General features: G+C 44.1%; 1 protein-coding gene and 1 long non-coding RNA gene across 10 annotated transcripts in view; one reads left to right on the plus strand and one right to left on the minus strand.

Annotated features, from left to right (window-relative positions):
* The window catches only part of Dctn1 (dynactin subunit 1), a 33,721-nt gene extending 18,570 nt beyond the window's left edge, over window positions 1–15,151 (minus strand). For 7 of the 9 annotated variants that reach the window (XM_069989032.1, XM_069989031.1, XM_069989030.1 and 4 more), the window contains exon 1: window positions 1,423–1,512. In XM_069989032.1, coding sequence (XP_069845133.1) covers window positions 1,423–1,455 — 33 coding nt within the window. In that variant the 5' untranslated portion in view covers window positions 1,456–1,512. Of the gene's footprint in view, window positions 1–1,422; window positions 1,513–4,548; window positions 4,624–15,060 lie in introns of those variants that run through there. The other 2 variants (XM_069989026.1, XM_069989029.1) reach the window with 2 other exon arrangements.
* On the plus strand, window positions 9,728–18,364 carry LOC138804657 (uncharacterized). Its single transcript, XR_011365311.1, has 3 exons — window positions 9,728–9,948; window positions 14,386–14,516; window positions 15,262–18,364. It is a non-coding gene; the product is annotated as an uncharacterized lncRNA (long non-coding RNA).
* Window positions 18,365–18,462: the final 98 nt, after the last annotated feature.

Here is an 18,462-nt window from a genome sequence, read left to right on the forward strand (position 1 = left end):
CAAATAATAGTTCAGACTAGGCTCCTACGACCCAATGCCTTGACTCAGAAGCCTGAGATTGGAAGACAGGTGATTCAGTGGGCAGCCCTACAGAATCTCATTTCCGTCTCAACTATCAACTGTATTCCTTGGGATTCAAGTGGTTCTCTCACTTTTTTCTTGTTTATTTTTGTTTTTCTGTTGATACAGGATCTGCTACATAGCCCAGGCTGGACTTGAACTCTTGATCCTCCTGCCTCAGCCACCTGAGTCCTGAGATTACAGATGTATACCACCACACCGAACTAAGCCTCTTCCTTTCACAGATATATAATGATGCCTCCTCGCAGGCCTTGAAGTTACCACAACTCCTTCATGATCTGACTCCCATCCACACACCCATCACAATACTCCTGATGCTGCACTACAGCACATTCAGTCAATCAATTCCCTTCTTCCTGGCCTTTGTCCTGTTCTGTCTGCTCTCTACCATTCAAACTCTGGAAATCCTTCCCCAATGCTTTGTTGTCATAAAAAGTAAATCAGGTAGCTCAGATTTGTCCCTCACATTGTCCTCAAACTCTGCCCAGTGGTTCAAATGCATGTCTTATCACTTCATAAATGGACAAAACAAAGGGATAAAGTAAAACACTTTCTTGGGATGCTCTCAGCTGTTGATGTATTTGCAATTAGGTCCCAAATCTGCCCATGATTTAAGAAAATCACACCTAAGCCATTTTTAGCAATAGCAGCTCCATGAACCAGGGAGCCTTGCAGCAAGAAAAAGTGACATGATCCTAATAACTCCAAAGGGCTCCATTCTGATACCCCCAAGTTGGCATCAGAAAAGAACCCTGAGAGAAGCAACAACGAGACAGTACAGTTCCAAACCTGTCACTCCCTAACTCCCTTTCCCAAAAAGCACACCCAGGAAGGTAAGGGCATAGCTTCCAGGGAATTCAAGAACACAAACTACACCCAGGACATTAGGGCACATCTCATGGACCTGACAATAAAGAAAACTGCCACTGACACCAAGGCTGGACCTCTAAGACTCTCCCCGACTTCCCAATGAGCCTCTCCAAACCAGGTGGACTCAACAGTGGTACAGACTCTATCTCAGACAGAAGAGAGGACAAATGGCAAACAACAAAGCAGCTCTACGGAAGTCCTTTCTGACCATCTGCCCCATTCTGAGTCCCTGAATAGTTTGGACCCCCACTGGCCTGAAAGCCAACTGGAGTCAGAAGACAGGCTTTGACAGTCCCCATTTAGGGCCCAACTCTAGGAAAGGAAATCTGTCCAGACTGTCAGGGCTTTGGAGCAGTCTTTAGTCCATGTGTGCCCCCAGCTGAGTCCCAGCCCCCACAGCAATGATGTCCACAGGCACCCAGGCCTTCTCCAGCAGTTTTCCCAGAGCCATCCCAAATTAGGGCCACTTACCCGGTTGTATACGTGCCTCTTGCTCTGGGCCATGTTGCTCACCTGGCTTCTACCCCCTCCCCCAGCCAGCCAAAGACAGAGAGAAAAGGCAGAAACCTAGGCAGGAGGGTCAGGGCGCTGGGCCCTTATGGGCTGACACAGGAGGCGTCAGGCACAGCTCTCCCCAGTCCATGGGCCTCACGAGGTGGGGTACCCTACCCGGCTAGGGGTGAGGGCAATGATGGGGGCTGTGAAGCAAGTCCCCTCTGCTGCCCGAGGATTCCTGAACCAGAGATACCGAATCCTGCTTGCCAGCTGATGAGTCTCACTCTGCGCTAGTGCTGCTCCAGACTTGTCAGGAACAGTACTACCCTCTGGGTCCTAGTGCCCCCCTGCTTCACCTGGGCCAGAAAATAGGAGCAAGGACCAAGGGACAAGCCCACCCACAAACCCTCAGCACTCACCTCTACAGTTCACTGTCTAGGGCTAGAAACACAGTCCCGAAAATTCATCCTGGCCTGTATCCCCTCATCATCACTGTCCCCCTCTCCGCTCTAGGGTAAGAGGCCTCAGCAGGCCCACAAGCATCAAGTGACACTTCAAAAAAAAAGGTCCAGTGCCTAAGGGGAGGCCCAGAAATAAAGGGACAAAGGGAATCAAATGCAGCAGTGGCACTCACTGGTAGGTACTATTTTGAAAATGAACTACACAACTCGTGGGTAGACAGGAGGGAAAAACTGGGAGAGTGCAGGGGAAGGGGTGTCATTGTCCAAAAGAAATGTACTTTTTTTTTTTTTTTTTTTGGTCATGAGGCCTGAATTCTGGGCCTGGGCGCTGTCTCTCAGCTCTTCAGCTCAAGGCTAGCACTCTATCACTCGAGCCACAGTGCCACTTCTGGCTTTTTCTGCTTATGTGGTCTGAGTAATCAAACCCAGGGCCTCATGCATGCTAGGCAAGCACTCTACCACTGAGCCACCTTTAAGTCTTTACCTGACTTATGTAACTCTAATTCCTCTGTACATCACTTTTTTAATAACAATTTTTTTTGGGGGGGGTCCGGTCATGGATTCTGAACTCTGGGCCTGGGCGCCGCTGTCCCTCAGCTCTTCAGCTCAAGGCTAGCGTTCTACCACTTGAGCCACAGCGCCACTTCAGGCTTATTTCTTTTTGCTTATGTGGTGCTGAGGAATCAAACCCAGGGCCTCAGGCATGCAAGGCAAGCGCTCTACCACTGAGCCACCTTCCCAGCCCCTTTAATAACAATTAAAAAAATTAAAACCAGCCAGGCGCTGGTGGCTCAGAGTTCAGGCCCCACAACTGACCAAAAAAAGAGCAAAGAAAGGGCAATAATGTAAGTACCTTCACACATAGAGCAAAAAGTCAAGTACTACAGAACACAACATCCCTCGCTCCCCACCCCTACACACACAAGTTTGCAAAGGTTGTCACAGCTACCCTTCCCCATTTTGGTGGTTGTAACAGATCAGGCTCTGAACTCCAAGAGTAGCAGATTATTCAGGGCAGTGTAGAAAACCCCACCTTGCTCTTATAACCTAAAGCCCAGGACATCTCAGTCTCTTCTAATTTTACCAGTACTAGGCTAGACTCTCATACAGCTTTTTCACCATATGAGCTGTGCCTCCAACAACAAATATAGTCCCCAAACAGCTTCTATATGTTCAATCCTATCCAGAACCCTTAGGAAACCAGCTCTTCTCCCCTACAAATTATCCATTAGGCCCAACCCTTCCATATTCATCATTACACAGGTGGGCAGAGTAATCAGATCCATGCAACTTGGACCTCACATGTCCAGAGGGATTCTAGTCTATAATGGTTAAGAAATGGTGGCTCATAGCTACTAAGCCAATACTAACAGAAAAACCCCAAGAGCCCGGAGGTCAAGCCCTGGTACACACACACACACACACACACACACACACACACACACACACACACACACACACACACACACACACACACACACACACACACACACACACACACACACACACACACACACACACACACACACACACGTGCGTACACTATCAGTGCCAGTTCTAGACTTAAGACTGGCTTTGCCACTAGGTAGCACATAAACTTGGTCTACTTACTTAATATATTGTACCTTAATTTCTGTATCCGTGATCATATAACATACCTCAAGTGCTGTGACAAGCTGAAACATTATGGGTAAAACTTTTAGGACAGTATCTGGCTTTTAGAAAGTACCTGGTAAAAGCTAAGAAAAATGCTGTCATCACCATAACGGGGGCATTACAGTAAACCCACAGAGGTAGGCCAGGAACAATACTAACTAGCAAACTGGGACTAAGGGCCTAACTTCTCTAAAGTTACACAAGAGTGAAAACCATAACTGGAACCAAAATCTGACCCAGAGCCCACAGCTCTTTCTCCTACCCCTCATTGTTCCCACCCATATCTCTGTTTTCTCTGTTCTCTAGATCACACTGCCTCCAAAAAATCAAAAGAGGGCTGGGAAGGTGGCTCAGTGGTAGAGTGCTTGCCTTGCACACATGAGGCCCTGGGTTCAATTGTCAGCACCACATAAGCAGAAAAAAGCCAGAAGTGGTGCTGTGGCTCAAGTGGTTAAGCACTAGCCTTGAGCTGAAGAGCTGAGGAACAGCACCTAGGCCCAGAGTTCAGGCCCCACGACTGACAAAAAAGAAAAATTAAAAAAAAAAAATCAAAAGAGCTCAGATCTACAATGGCCTAACAACTTACCAGGAAACACACACACACACACACACACACACACACACACACACACACACACACACACACACACACACACACACACACACACACACACACACACACACACACACACACACACACACACACACACACACACACACACAGTCACCTCTTAAGAACTGTTCATCATCCTATAAATAAGAATAATATCTGCCATTCTATAGTAATGATAGGCTCAAATAAGATAAAACGCATAAGAATAACTTGTTTTTTTTAAAGTATAAAGCTATGCCAGGAAATGACTCATGCCTGTAATCCCAACTACTCAGAATACAAAGATCAGAAGAATCATGGTTCAGAGATAGTCCCTTGTAAAACTTAACAAGACCCCATTTCAGTCAGTAAGCCAGAAGTAGTGGTATGCACCTGTGATTCCATCTACATAGGTGGTCTTAGGTAAGAAGATCATGGTCTGAAGCCAGCCCAGGCAAACAACCCTACCTGAAAAATAAAGAAGATATGGTTCAAGTAATAGAGCCTTTGTCTAGCCAGTATGGGGTCCTGAGTTCAAATCCTAGGACCACCAAAAACAAAAACAGAAAAGTACCAAAGCTGTTAAGGTCCAAAGAATTATTACCTGAAAAGGGACTAGATGGCACATGCATCTTAAAATAAAATCATTACATTATTATGTATTATAGGAATTTCAGACAGGACAATGGGAAATGGAAAACAAAAAAAAAGGGTACCTGGTATGCCTTAAATCATGGTTTTGATTTTGGTTTTTGGCTATGTGAAGAGGACAAGTCTACAAAGTATTCACTGTAAGTTCTGAATATGAGTAGCGACATACTCTGTTACTAGCTGAGGTAAAATGAAGAATTCTAGATGGGTTCCTCTATCAAACTACAAGCTTTCTAAAGTAGACCCCACTAATTCTCTTTATGATCTAATTACCTTTACTTGTAGAATCAAATGTTTATTGAATAAACACACTGAGATGCACTAGGAGGTAAGTATGAATAGGCAGGAGTTTAACATCAGGCAGACAGATGGACTTAATCCAGTAGCAATAGGAAGCTAGTATCCTTCCTGAACAGTAGAGTAGCAGAATGAACTACTTTAGTAAGATCAAACTGGAAGTACATGCAAGAACAAGTTGAGGCAGGAGCAATTTGGTGAAGCTAAATATGGCAAGGAGACTGCTGCAATAATGGACATGGAGGGCTGGGAAATTGGCTCAGTGGTAGAGTGAATGCCTTGCATGCCTGAGGCCCTGGGTTCGATTCCTCAGCACCACATAAGCAAAAAGAAAAAAGCCGGAAGTGGCCCTGTGGCTCAAGTGGTAGAGCGTTAGCCTTGAGCTGAAGAGCTGAGGGACAGAGCTCAGGCCCAGAGTTCAGGCCCCACGACCTGACCCAAAAAAATAATAATAATAATAATGGACATGGAGGTTCTGTTTTCTTTTTTCTTTTTTTTTTTTTTTGTCATTGGTCGTGGGGCTTGCACTCTGGGCTTGGGCACTGTCCTTGTGCTCTTCTGCTCAAGGCGAGCGCTCTACTGCTTGAGCCACAGCACCACTGGACATGGAGGTTCTGAACCAGGGTCATTAGAAAGAAGAAAGGGGACAATTCAGAGATAGCACCCAAGAAGACCCTGCCCTAGATCAGACATGAGAAAACAGCAGAACTGCATAGGCTTCAGATACAAACCTAGATTCAGCTTTGGTTCTCTTGTTTCCTTACCTATATGACTCTGGGCAAGATATTTAACACTCCAAACCTTACTAACCTCATCTGAAGAAAGGTAGAAATAATGATACCACACAGGGATTTTGTAAAGAATAACACTTAAATTATTAGCACAATTTCTGGGATAAACAACATGCTAATAAATTGTAAATGTTGGGCTGGGAAGGTGGCTCAGTGGTAGAGTGCTTGCCTTGCATGCATGAGGCCCTGGGTTCGATTCTTCAGCACCACATAAGCAGAAAAAGTCAGAAGTGGCGCTGTGGCTCAAGTGGTAGAGGGCTAACCTTGAGCTGAAGAGCTGAGGGACAGTGACCAGGCCCAGAGTTCAGGCCCACAACCAACAAAAAAAAACAATAAATTGTAAATGTTTTCATCATTATTGAAAAGGTACGTCAATAATGACTTACAAACAGTAGAAACTCAAATGTCACAAGGATAAATGGATAGATGAATGAGGGCATATATTTTAAATATAATTTTTGTTATTACTAAGGTGCTGTACAGAGGGATTGCCATTTCATAAATAATGATATAATAATGTCACCCCTTCCTTTGCTCTCTCCCAGTTGAGTGCATACATTACTAAGTAAATAAACTATAGAGTGTCTAAGCATGAGTAATGTTAAGAATGATGATCAAAATATTGACAGACAGAGGAAATGAAAAGGGAAATTGAGCATATTAGGAGAAAATATGTACTATTTTTAGGGCTTGCTCTAGGGCAAACTTAACTGGGTATATTAACATATGTATTCTCCTTCAAATATGAATCTAAGAGGTGCGGCTGTCAATACTTAAGGACTAAGGAAAATGGGGGAATAGACATAAGACTAAAAGGTCAACATAAGAAATAATTAAGTGAGAGAACTGTCCAGAATTTTGACTATATGAATGTCCTGGTTTTGATGTGCTATCGTTTCACAAGATATTAACTACTGAAACTAAATAAAAATATGTGCAATCTCTACACTAGTCCTCTAACTACATATAAACATGTTGATCATCTTGAAGTAAAATATTTCAAACAGGGGTGGTGATATAGCTCAGTGATAAAGCACTTGCTTAGCATATGCAAGGTCCTGGGTTAAGTCATCAGCATTGTCAAAAAAATAAAAAGAAAAGGGCAAAACAAATCGTTTAAACAGGGATACAGGTGGACCCATCACAACAATGAGACGTACAAGTCATTATGTCGAAAAACAAAGTTTACAAATTTGGGGCGTGGGGGAAGATGGGAAGGGATAGGAAGGGGAAACAAAGGAGGATGCAACAATGCTTGATAAGAAATGTACTCATTATCTTGCCCATGTAATTGTAACCCCTCTGTATGGTATTTTCACAATTTAAAAAAAAAAAAAAGAAGCCAGGTGCCAGTGGCTCATGCCTGTAATTCTAGCTACTCAGGAGGCTGAGATCTGAGAATTGCGGTTCAAAGCCAGCCCAGGCAAGAAAGTCCATGGGACTCTTACCTCCAATAACTACCAGAAAACTGGAAGTAGTACTGTGGCTCAAGTGGTAGAGCACTAGCCTTAAGCTGAAGAGCTGAGGGACAGTGCCCAGGCCCAGAGTTCAAGCCCCATGACCAACAAGAAAATAAATAAATAAAAATAAAAATAAGGAAGTGGCGCTGTAGCTCAAGTGGTAGAGCGCTCGCCTTGAGCTGAAGAGCTGAGGGACAGCACCCAGGCCCAGAGTCCAAGCCCCACAACTGCCAAAAAATATTAATAATAATAAAAATAAAAAATAAAAATAAAAGAGAGAGGCTGGGAATGTGACAGTGAAACAGTGCTTGCCTAGCATGCATGAAGCCCTGAGTTCCATTCCTTAGTACCAACATAAACAGAAAAAGTCAGAAGTGGTGCTGTGGCTCAAGTGGTAGAGTACTCTAAGCAAAAGCTCAGAGATAGCACCCAAGCCTAAGTTCAAGCCCCCATCCCTGCAAAAAAGAAAAAAAAGGGAAAGAGGAAGGAAGGAAGGAAGGAAGGAAGGAAGGAAGGAAGGAAGGAAGGAAGGAAGGAAGGAAGGAAGGAAGGAAGGAAGGAAGGAAAGAAATTGGGTACTACTGCCTCAAGCCTATAATCCTAGCTACTCAAGAAGCTGAGATCTGAGGACTGCAGTTGGAAGCAATCCTCACATTGGTTTCCAACCAGTGCAAGAAAGTCTATGAGATTCAGATCTTGATTAACCACCAAAAAGAGCTGGAAGTGGAACTGTGGCTCAAGCAGTAGCCTTGAAAGAAAAGGCTAGACAATGCCTTGGGCCCTGGGTTCAAAGCCCCAGTACCTACATACACACACACCAAAAAAAAAGTCTGAAATAGTTTTTAAAATTTTTTTATTCATTTTATTTATGTGGTATCAAGGACTCGAGCCCAGGGCCTCATGCATGCTAGGCAAGCACTCTACTACTAAGCCACATTCCCAGTCCCCTAAAATATTTCTAACAAATTGTGCTACAGTTGAAACAGATTCCATTGCCTCCATTCTACAGGTGACAGAACTGAGTCTCTCAAACCTAGCCTGGCTATATAGCTAGGTACTCCTACAACATTATTGGGCCCCAGTTATGTCCCATAGGACTCTCCTGAGTTACATGCTCTCTTCGCCAGGGAGACAACAGATACTCCTTGAATTTTTTTTTTTGGGGGGGGGTCGGTAATGGGGCTTGAACTCAGGGCCTGGGTGCTGTCCCTGAGCTTTTTTACTCAAGGCTAGTGCTCTACAAATTGAGCCACAGCACTACTTCCAGTTTTTCCTGGCGGTTAACTGAAGCTAAGAGTCTTACCGAGTTTCTTGCCCTGGCTGGCTTCAAATCATGATCCTCAGATCTCAGCCTCCTGATTACCTACTCCTTGAATTTCTAATTCCTTTTTCTCCCCAATGATATCAAATACTGCTAAAATGCTTAGAAATTAGGAAGAGATGATAGAAAACTTTTTTGTATCTGGTAAGTTACCAGTAGTCTGGGGAGAAATGTTAGGGAAATAAATAGATGTGGGTGAATGGAGAAAGAAGTGAGGATACAAAGCCTCTTTTCCATTGCTTCAGGATCTAAAAACATTAACCTTGCTTTGCATGGTACCCCAGCATCCCTTGATACTTAGATCTCATCTCACTTCATCAAACCTTGATACCTGGCTAACCTAACTATCTGCTTTCCCTGATCTCATTCCAAGAGGAATGAAACTGCCTGGTCTGAAACCCAAGCAATCTGACAACAGGGAAAATTCATACTTCTCTAAACTCACTAATAGAAAGAAAAAAAGGTGGGCATAAGCCTCTTAGGAGGCAGGAGAGGGAAAAGTCTATTTACTCAGATGGCAAATAAGAGGTTTGGAGACTGAAACTGGATTCCAGATACCTACAGGAACCTGGAAGATGGTATGTACAGAGCATTTTGACCCTAGGTCCTACTCTAATCTGTTTTACAGATTTCATGAAAGTAAGAGATAGACACTAAATGGATTTCTTTCCATTTAAGGACCTCTCCAACTACTCATTATCCCCCCCAAAATGTCTGCGCCACCCCCCCACTACCAATCTGAATGTGACTCTAGCCAAAGACTTCCAGGCTTACTTTTTTTCAGGAAGAAAAGCTACAAAATATACATTTGTTTTCAACAATGGAACTTCTTCAGGAAGACATGAGGTATTCATTCCTGTATTCCAAACAGCAATTCTCCCAGTGGTAGCAGGAATGCCACTTAGCTGTTTTTGAAGTTCCTGATAATTCCTCCCCTTCAATCAACCAGCAAGTTCCTGGCACTAGGACCCTGCAAGCAAGAAACACTGAGCCTGCGCTCTAAAGAAAGAGATGCACCATTTCACAACTTCAGCAAAAGCCAAAGCAGCCAACAAAGCCACAGCCACCTCAGCTGTGCTGGGCTCTGCCATTTGGCCAGCTCACGGGCCACTCCCCAGAAGCAGATCATTCTGTCCTTTCCCTTTTTAAACCCACGTCATCACCTGATCATAATGGAAATCAGTCTCCTCAAACCACCATGCAAAGGCGTCTCCATGGCAACCTCAAGAGGAAGGACAGAAAAACGATGCTCCAGTAGCTGCAGTAAAAATAGGTAAGTCCATTTCTCCTCTATCCATGTTATCCTACCATTCTCCCCATTCAAATCAGTTATACAACTTACCTGTCTATTTCACCAACTGGGAAAACACACAAGGTAAATTAAATCAATATGTTATTATATAAAGCTTATATATGTCTGCCAAATCCCATAACTGATTCATAGAAAACATTCTCAGTATTTCAGGGTAATAAGGATGGGAACAAGAACTCTCTTTTTATTCACAGTATCAGATAGCAATCTCAGTCTTCAATTCTTAGCAAATCACCATTGGTCACTTGTCCATCTAGTCAAGATGCTAATTACTCCAGTATTGCAATTTCCTTAGGTACTTGAAAAATGCTAGCAGCTACATTGACACCACTGCCCTGCCTCTCTACTCCACCAAGATGCTCAAAGACTGTCATGATGAGTATCCCTCCTTAGATCCAGAAAGTGGGAGTTCTGATTACATTCCTTCCTTCTCTGATGCCTGAAGAGAAGGAATCTCATCTACAGATATATATTTATTAAACATAAATACTAAGCCAAAGTAATCCTCCATGCTTCAATTACCCCTCCTATAAAACTGGAACAGTACCTGTCTGACAGGATTGTTGTAAAAAATTATATGAGAATGCCTAAAAAGCACTTAAAATCGTGTTTGGTATGAAACATTCAATAAATATCTGTGATTTTTTTGGGGGGGGGTCTGGTCGTGGGGCCTGAACTCTGGGCCTGGGCTCTGTCCCTCAGCTCTTCAGCTCAAGGCTAGCGCTCTACCACTTGAGCCACAGCACCACTTCCGGCTTTTTTCTTTTTGCTTATGTGGTGCTGAGGAATCGAACCCAGGGCCTCAGGCATGCAAGGCAAGCGCCCTACCACTGAGCCACCTTCCCAGACCGATATATCTGTGATTATTATGAGAAAGAAGGACACCTGTAAGTGTAAGGTTCCATCTGGGAGCTTCTGTAAATATAAGATTCTATCTGGGAGCTTATCTAAATTATTTTCTTTCCTCTTAACAGTTGTTTCCAGCTTCCTTTACCACTTCTAAATGTCTATTCCTGATGGAATCCACACAAGCACCCCTATCCCTCAGCATAGCCTTGCTGAGAAAGAAAACTTGGCTAGCTAGATAAAAATTCTTTGTAAAAGTAGATATAATCTACATCAATCACTGTTTCTTTCTTCCTAAACTCAATACTTTCTTACATCATTCTACTTCAAAGGAAACAGTGCCCCCTACTTTTCAAACCAATCCTTCCACTCTCCTCTGAGGAGATGATTTAGCAATCATCTTTTCTCTAGTGCCTTCAGTTGTGCCTCCCTGCAGCAACTGAAGAGTTCCTTCCCTGGAATTTTTCTCTTTGCTACCTTCCTGGGCAGTATTCTTTCTTACCTCATATACCAAGCCCTCTTCTCCTCTGTTACCTCCAGCCTTCTATAAGTGTGGCTGGGAAAGCTCATCAACTCCCATAACTTCAACTACTACCTACACACTCCAACCCTAAGCAGAGAGCTCTTCTGAACTTCAGGTCCACATCTCTGTTTGATGTCAGAGACTACTCAAGTTCAACATGCCCAAATACTTTTGCTATCTTCTCCCCTTAAAAACAATCCCTCTTCTATAGTCCCTCTTTGCTACTGAACCACCATCCATCCAAAATGAAACAAATCATCCTCAACAACTCTTTCTCCCTTGTTCTCCACAATCGGTCACTAATCAGGTTAATTCATCCCCATAGCCTCTCTCAGATGTGTCCCTTCCTCTCCTTCCCCACTGATATAATTGTAGTTCATCTCCAAACCATTTCTATGTTATTACCAGTCTCCCAACTGTGTCTATAGTATTATAAGGGTTTTCTAATAACCATTCTCTAGATTCTCCTGTTCAGTCTATTTCCAAAGTTAAACTTCTCAAAATATAGCCATGTTACTCCCCTGTCTAAAACCCTCCAGGGGTTTTTCTGCCAACAAAATTAAATCTTCTTAGCAGAGCACTACAGGCTACTTAGAACCTGCAGGGCTGCAAGTAGTGATTGTCAGACACTTGCAATCTTAGCACTAAGAAAGATGAGGCAGGAGGATTCAGAGTTCCAAGCCACTCTGGACTATAAAGCAACACCTTGTCTCAAGGAAAAAAAAAAAAAGGTGATTTAAGTATTAATCCAGTCACACCAATTACTGCTCCTTTTTGTTACAGCTTGAACTCAGGGCCAGGCCACTGTCCCTGAGCTTGTTCTCAAGACTATTGCTCTACCACTTTGAGCCAAAGCTCCACTTTGGTTTTCTGGTAGTTAACTGAAGAGTCTCATGGACTTTCCTGCCTGGGAAGGAGATCCACAGAGGCTTAGATTCTCAGATCTCAGACTCCTGAATAGCTAGGATTACAAGTGTGAGCCACCAGAGCCTGGCTCAATTATCTCTGCCTTGGCTCCAGAGTTTTCTTTTGTCCTTCAAATGTCACTAGGACTATTCTCTCATCCTTCAATAATCATCTCTCCTGAAGCTTCTCCCAACTTCTCCATGCACAAATAGTCATTCCCTCCCCTGTCCTCACACAGCACCCTGGATATATTTCCATTACAATACTACATTTGATCTACTGTCCATTCAATCCTACCATGATTCCTTCAGGATAATTTTAGCCAACTCAGTATCTAAGCATTGAACACAGTACTTGAAGCTTGTACCAATAGCAGACTATAGGCATATAAACTGTCTGACAGTTTTTGTTTTTTGTCAGTTGTGGGCACTGTCCCTCAGCTTTTCAGCTAGCACTCTTACCACTTGAGCCACAGTGCCACTTCCAGCTTTTTCTGCTTATGTGGCGCTGAGGAATCAAACCCAGGGCCTCATGCATGTAAGGCAAGCACTCTACCACTGAGCCACCTTCCCAGCCCTGTCCGACAGCTTTTGAAGAAAGTAACTTCACTCTTAAAAATGACGTACAGAACAGAGGGAAGGGATTAGAGCAGGACATAATACACTCTTCTCTTACACACACACACACACACACCAGCAGATGCTGCTCTTTCATCTCCAGATAAGAGCCTAATAAACTAAGTTCTAAGTGCAAGGGCAGTCCCAGACACTATAGAATTTGGTATTGACACTAAAACCCAAGCTGTTCTAGGGTAAAAGAACCACATAGTAGGCCCTAATGTAGATTTTTAAAAAAACAACAACACTATTAATAAGGCTCAAATGGCAGTCAGTGTTGATGCTCTGTTACAGTAAAGTTCCTAAGAGGTATGAGGAGGTCAGACTGTCTATAACCTAAGCTCAACTGGTACTGGTCTACATTTCAAAAAGAAAGTAATACTGAGCCAAACTCGGAATTTCCAAGATGACAAAGACTCTAAGCTAGATTTGAAACAGGCATTCTTTCACCTCTTTCATCTCTTCAGAGGGCTCTGAGGAGGCAGTTTCCATTTCCCCTGGTATGGGACAGATATTACAAGTCCTCCAGAAATACCCCATAACTACAGGCAGACTAAGAAACATGAGAATCAATCTACTATAATAATCCCTCCTAACTTATAACTCCAGGCAGCCACTAACAATGATAGAGCTGGCAGAGCAAAGCTTAGAAGGGCCATTGTCAATAGTATAATTAATGATTCTCTCAACTATTTTAACTTCTCCCTAACAGTGTTTCCTTTATACCCTCATGTCCAGTAAGGCTTAACATACCAGTTCTTTCTTGGTATTACCCTCTGCTGTTTAATAGCTTGGAAAATTAAGGCATACCATTTATCATTTTTGGTGCCTACCTCACAGAGATTATTAAATCAAATGACATTATGTCATGAAAAGTTCTATAAATCAATAGTGTTATACATAAAAGAAAGGTATCATTATCATCAGCCTAAGTCCTCATTACTGATAAGTGAAGCCAGACTCTCTCTCCTTCCTCATTTCCAACAACTTTACAGAAAACAGTAAGACAAATACATCCTCTAAAATACTGCTTTGTCCATATACTCACTTGCCCAGCATTTTTTTCCTGACATCTCATTCCTTGCTTCTAATTTAACATGTGCAGTCTCATCTCTGCACCACTGCAGCTGCTTACGGGGTTTTCTCTAACCTGCATAGCACACTCTCTTCAAAGTCCAGCTAAAGCCTCATTACACACAAAACAAAGACAACATTTTAAAAAGACATTTTTTAAACATGACGGAAGGACTAAGGTCAATTCCATTTGAAGGGAAAAAAAAGTGGGAATAGTTATTATATACTTTAGGAGTCAACATTTTAAGAAATTATATACACAAAATGACATATGTATAATTTATTTGTAAATATAAACAAATATATGTATTATTTGTAAACATATTACCTGTGAATACATAAAATGTTTTAGATGTACGGTGAATATATGCTGCGTACATATTTATTTACAAGTTAATTATTATTGTTATTGTCACTTTTACCATCTCACAGCTCCAGCTTTGGTAGTCCATCAGGGAATGGATATCAACCTGCACCTCAAAACTTTCTGACCCTGAGTACTTGATACCAGAGTAGCAAACAGTATTAAGGGATGGATGCTCTCATCGCTGCGTTAGGACACGGTAAGTTTTAACCCCTGCCTCTTCTAAGACCGCAGAACTCCTCTGGGCGGTTCAGCCGTGGCTGAGTTGAGAGGCGTGTTAAAGATGACTTTTCGAGGGACGTGTCGCTGGCGAAGCCAGACCCCGGGGCAGGGGATACACACCGAACTCCCATCTAGACTCCCACGCCCAGCCCCCACGCTTCCCTTCTTCCGTCTGACAGAATTCTCAGCCCCGTGCCCACTGGAAACCTGTGGCTCGGCGCGGGCTCAGGAGTGGCTCGGGCGCTCCGGGAAGGGAGGGGCCTGGCAGCTCCGGGGGAACTCGGGGCCCGGCGCACACCGCCAGGCCGAAGAACTGAGGGGGGCGGCCGAAGCCGGCCCCCACATCCCGGCGGGCGGGCGCCCACCGCCGCGGAGCGCGGCCCGTCCCTGCCGGCCCCCGCCCAGTGCACCGGGCTCCGCGCCCCGCCCTGCGCCAGAGGCGAGCCCCGGCCCACGGCACAGCGCCCCGCAGGCACGCGGGGACGGCAGAGCGGACGGCGGGCAGGGTCGCTCGATCGTACCTGTCCTGTCTGGGGTTCCGTGCCCGGCTCGGGCACCGCCGGCGACCGACGCCCAAGACCCTGCGGGCTCCGCCCAGCCCCGCCGCCCCGCCTCGCGGGCTGCCCGACGCGCCGCCCGACCCCGCCAGCCCCACCCCCCAGCCCCCAGACCCCGAGGCCTAGGGGCTCCCTGGATCCGAGAACAGCTACTCTTTCCCACAGTCTCTCCCTGGCTGAGAAGTGCACGCCAACGCGGCCTAGAAGACATCGATCAGGCACAAAGCTGGACACCTGAGGCGGGATGTGCGCAGGCGCACTGATCCTGGGAAGCTGATTAGGCCCGTGATGCAGAGGCGCGTCGTGGCTATCGCCATCTGCCGGCGGAAGAGAGATCGCGCGGAAAACCCGAAGGAGGCATTTGCGAGCTTGAGTGTTGAAACGGTTTAAACGATCGTGTATCCCTGTCTCGTCGTTTAGTTTGATAAATGCGCTTATTTTGTTGATTCACAATTGTATCCATAATGCGAAGTTGCGTTTAAGACAGGCATATAATAACACGAATGTGCATAGTAGTATTTGGCTCTTGTATACTAAATACATTCAACTTACTTTGCCATAAAGCGCCTGGGCGCTGTCCACTTGAGCCACAGCACCACTTCCGGCTTTTTTCTTTTTGCTTATGTGGTGCTGAGGAATCGAACCCAGGGCCTCAGGCAAGCAAGGCGAGCTCTCTACCACTGAGCCACCTTCCCAGCCCTACATTCAACTTCTTAACCCAATACACCCGCTTCTAATAATGTAACCTAAAGAAATGAGCGGAGCGCAGGTGGCCGCTGCCTATAATCCTTAGCCACCTAAGAGGCTGAGATCTGAGGATCAAGGCTCCGAAGCCAGCTGGGGCAGGAAAATATGTGACTCACGTTATCAAATTAACCACCAAAAAGCCAGAATTGAGCCGGGCACTGGTGGCTCACGCCTGTAATCCTAGCTACTCAGGAGGCTGAGATCTGAGGATCGCGGTTCAAAGCCAGCCGGGGCAGGAGAAACCGTGAGACTCCTATCTCCAATAAACCACCAGAAAACCGGAAATGGCGCTGTAGCTCAAGTGGTAGAGCACTCGCCTTGAGCTGAAGAGCTGAAGGACAGCGCCCAGGCCCAGAGTTCAAGCCCCACGGCAGACCAAAAAAAAAAAAAAAAAGCCAGAATTGACGCTGTGGCTCAAGGATAGGACCTCGGCCCTGAGTGTAAGCCCCATTACTTAAATAATAATGGAACAAATGCGCAAGGCTGAGTACCTCACATCTCTGTGCCTCTGTTTCCTCTTTTGTGAAACGAGACTGTTAATGACAGTTTCTATAGATAGAAACTATTATAGCCTGAAATATCACTGTTACTAGTATGCTTGTCTCCCGTAATCTTAGCTTGAAAACATCCTGAAAAATCCATAATGTTAGCAGAGCCCTGGTGGCTCATGCCTGTAATCCTAGTTACTCAGAAGGCTGAGATCTGAGGATCATGATTGAAACACAGCCTGGCAGGAAAGACTGTGAGGCTCTTTATCTCCAATTAGCCACAGGAAAACAGAAGTGGCACTGTGGCTCAAAGTGGTAGAGTGCTAGCCTTGAACAAAAAAAGCTCAGGGAAAGTACCTGGGCTCTGTGTTCAAGCCCCACAACAGACACACACACACACACACACACACACACACACACACACACACACACACACACAGAGAAAAATCCATAATGTTAATGGTGGGGTAGGAGTGGAGGATTAATGATAAATGGAATGAATTGGGTACCTCATTGCGTCTTTTTTCATCTCACCTTCTAATTATTTCTAATTATTCTGAACAGATAATACAATCCCATGGTTCAAAGCCAAAATTAATATTTTCAAATATGCACGAGAAACCTCCCTGCAAGCCTTGGCTCAACCCACTCCATGTCCTTATCAATGTTTTATTTAAATGCTTGTGAGTATGGATACAATCTTACTCATTCCATTTCTTTTACAAAAGCTAGCATATGTTATATACACTTGTGCCTTGTTTTAGTCACTTGCAACATATCTCAAACTCTTTCTGAATCATTATACTAGAGCTAGAGATGCCTATTAGTGTTTTCGGTTGCATAGTACTCTATTACATGGACATGAATAATTAACTAACTTCTACTTGTATACTTTCCCTTTCTCTTTTGTTGTTGCCCTGAATCACTCTGTATGTTTATGTGGCATACTTATTGGTCAAATAACTTCAGTTGAAAAAGTCTATCTTTTGATAAAAAAGAGAGATCCTATAAAAGTTTAAGAGTTTCAAAATACATTACTTACCATTTTAATCATTTTTAAGTGTACAATGCAGTGGTCTTAGTATACTGTTTTTCTGCAAACATTGCTTCTATCCATCTTCATTTTTTTCATCTTTCTATACTAAAACTCTGTTCCCTAATTCTTCATTCTCCCCTCCCTACAACCCCTAGTAATCCTTGCCTCTGTGAATTTGACTACGGTACCTCATATGTGAAACAGTATAATATCTGTGCTTTCATCATTGGTTTATTTCAGTTAGCATGCCTTATTTTTTTTCCTTCTTCTTCTTTTTTTGTTGTTGTTGTTGCCAGTCCTGGGGCTTGAACTCTTTTGCTGAAGGTTATCATTCTACCATTTGAGCCACAGCGCCACTTCTGGCTTTCTGTTAATGTACTACTGAGGAATCAAACCCAGGGCTTCATGCATGCTAGGCAAGCACTCTACCACTAAGCCATATTCTCAGCCCCTCACTTAGCATGCCTTAAAGGCTCATGCATGTTGTAGCATGTGTCAGAATTTAATTCCTTTTTAAGGCTTTTAAAGTTCTGTTGTATCAACATGCCACTTTTGTATTTCCATTTTTCCTTTGGTAGACATTGTTTGTTTTCACTTTTAGCTTTTGTTTATATATTTATTTTTGTTTTGTTTTTTGCAGTACAAGGGTTTGAACTTAAGGTCTCAAACCTGCTAGGCAGATGCTCTATCACTTATTCCATGCCCTACTCTTTGTATTTTTTTAATCTTCCATTTAGTTGTTTTTTTCAAATAAGGTTGTTTTGTTTTGTTTTGTTTGTTTTGCCCCAGCCAGGCCTGGGCCACAATACCATTTACAGCTCCTGCATGGGATGAGGAGTGTAAGCCACTGTGCAGAGCCTTACTTTTTTTTTTTTTTTGGTCCGGTCATGGGGCCTGAACTCTGTGCCTGGGCACTGTCCCTCAGCTCTTCAGCTCAAGGCTAGTGCTCTACCACTTGAGCCACAGAGCCACTTCTGGCTTTTTTCTTTTTTCTTATGTGGTGCTGAGGAATCGAACCCAGGGCCTCAGGCATGCAAGGCAAGCGCTCTACCACTGAGCCACCTTCCCAGCCCCCGAGCCTTACTTTTATGCACA

Source organism: Dipodomys merriami, unplaced genomic scaffold (assembly GCF_024711535.1).
Source record: "Dipodomys merriami isolate MVZ:Mamm:240054 unplaced genomic scaffold, mDipMer1.0.p SCAF_37, whole genome shotgun sequence".
In the NCBI taxonomy this organism is placed as follows: Eukaryota; Metazoa; Chordata; class Mammalia; order Rodentia; family Heteromyidae; genus Dipodomys; species Dipodomys merriami.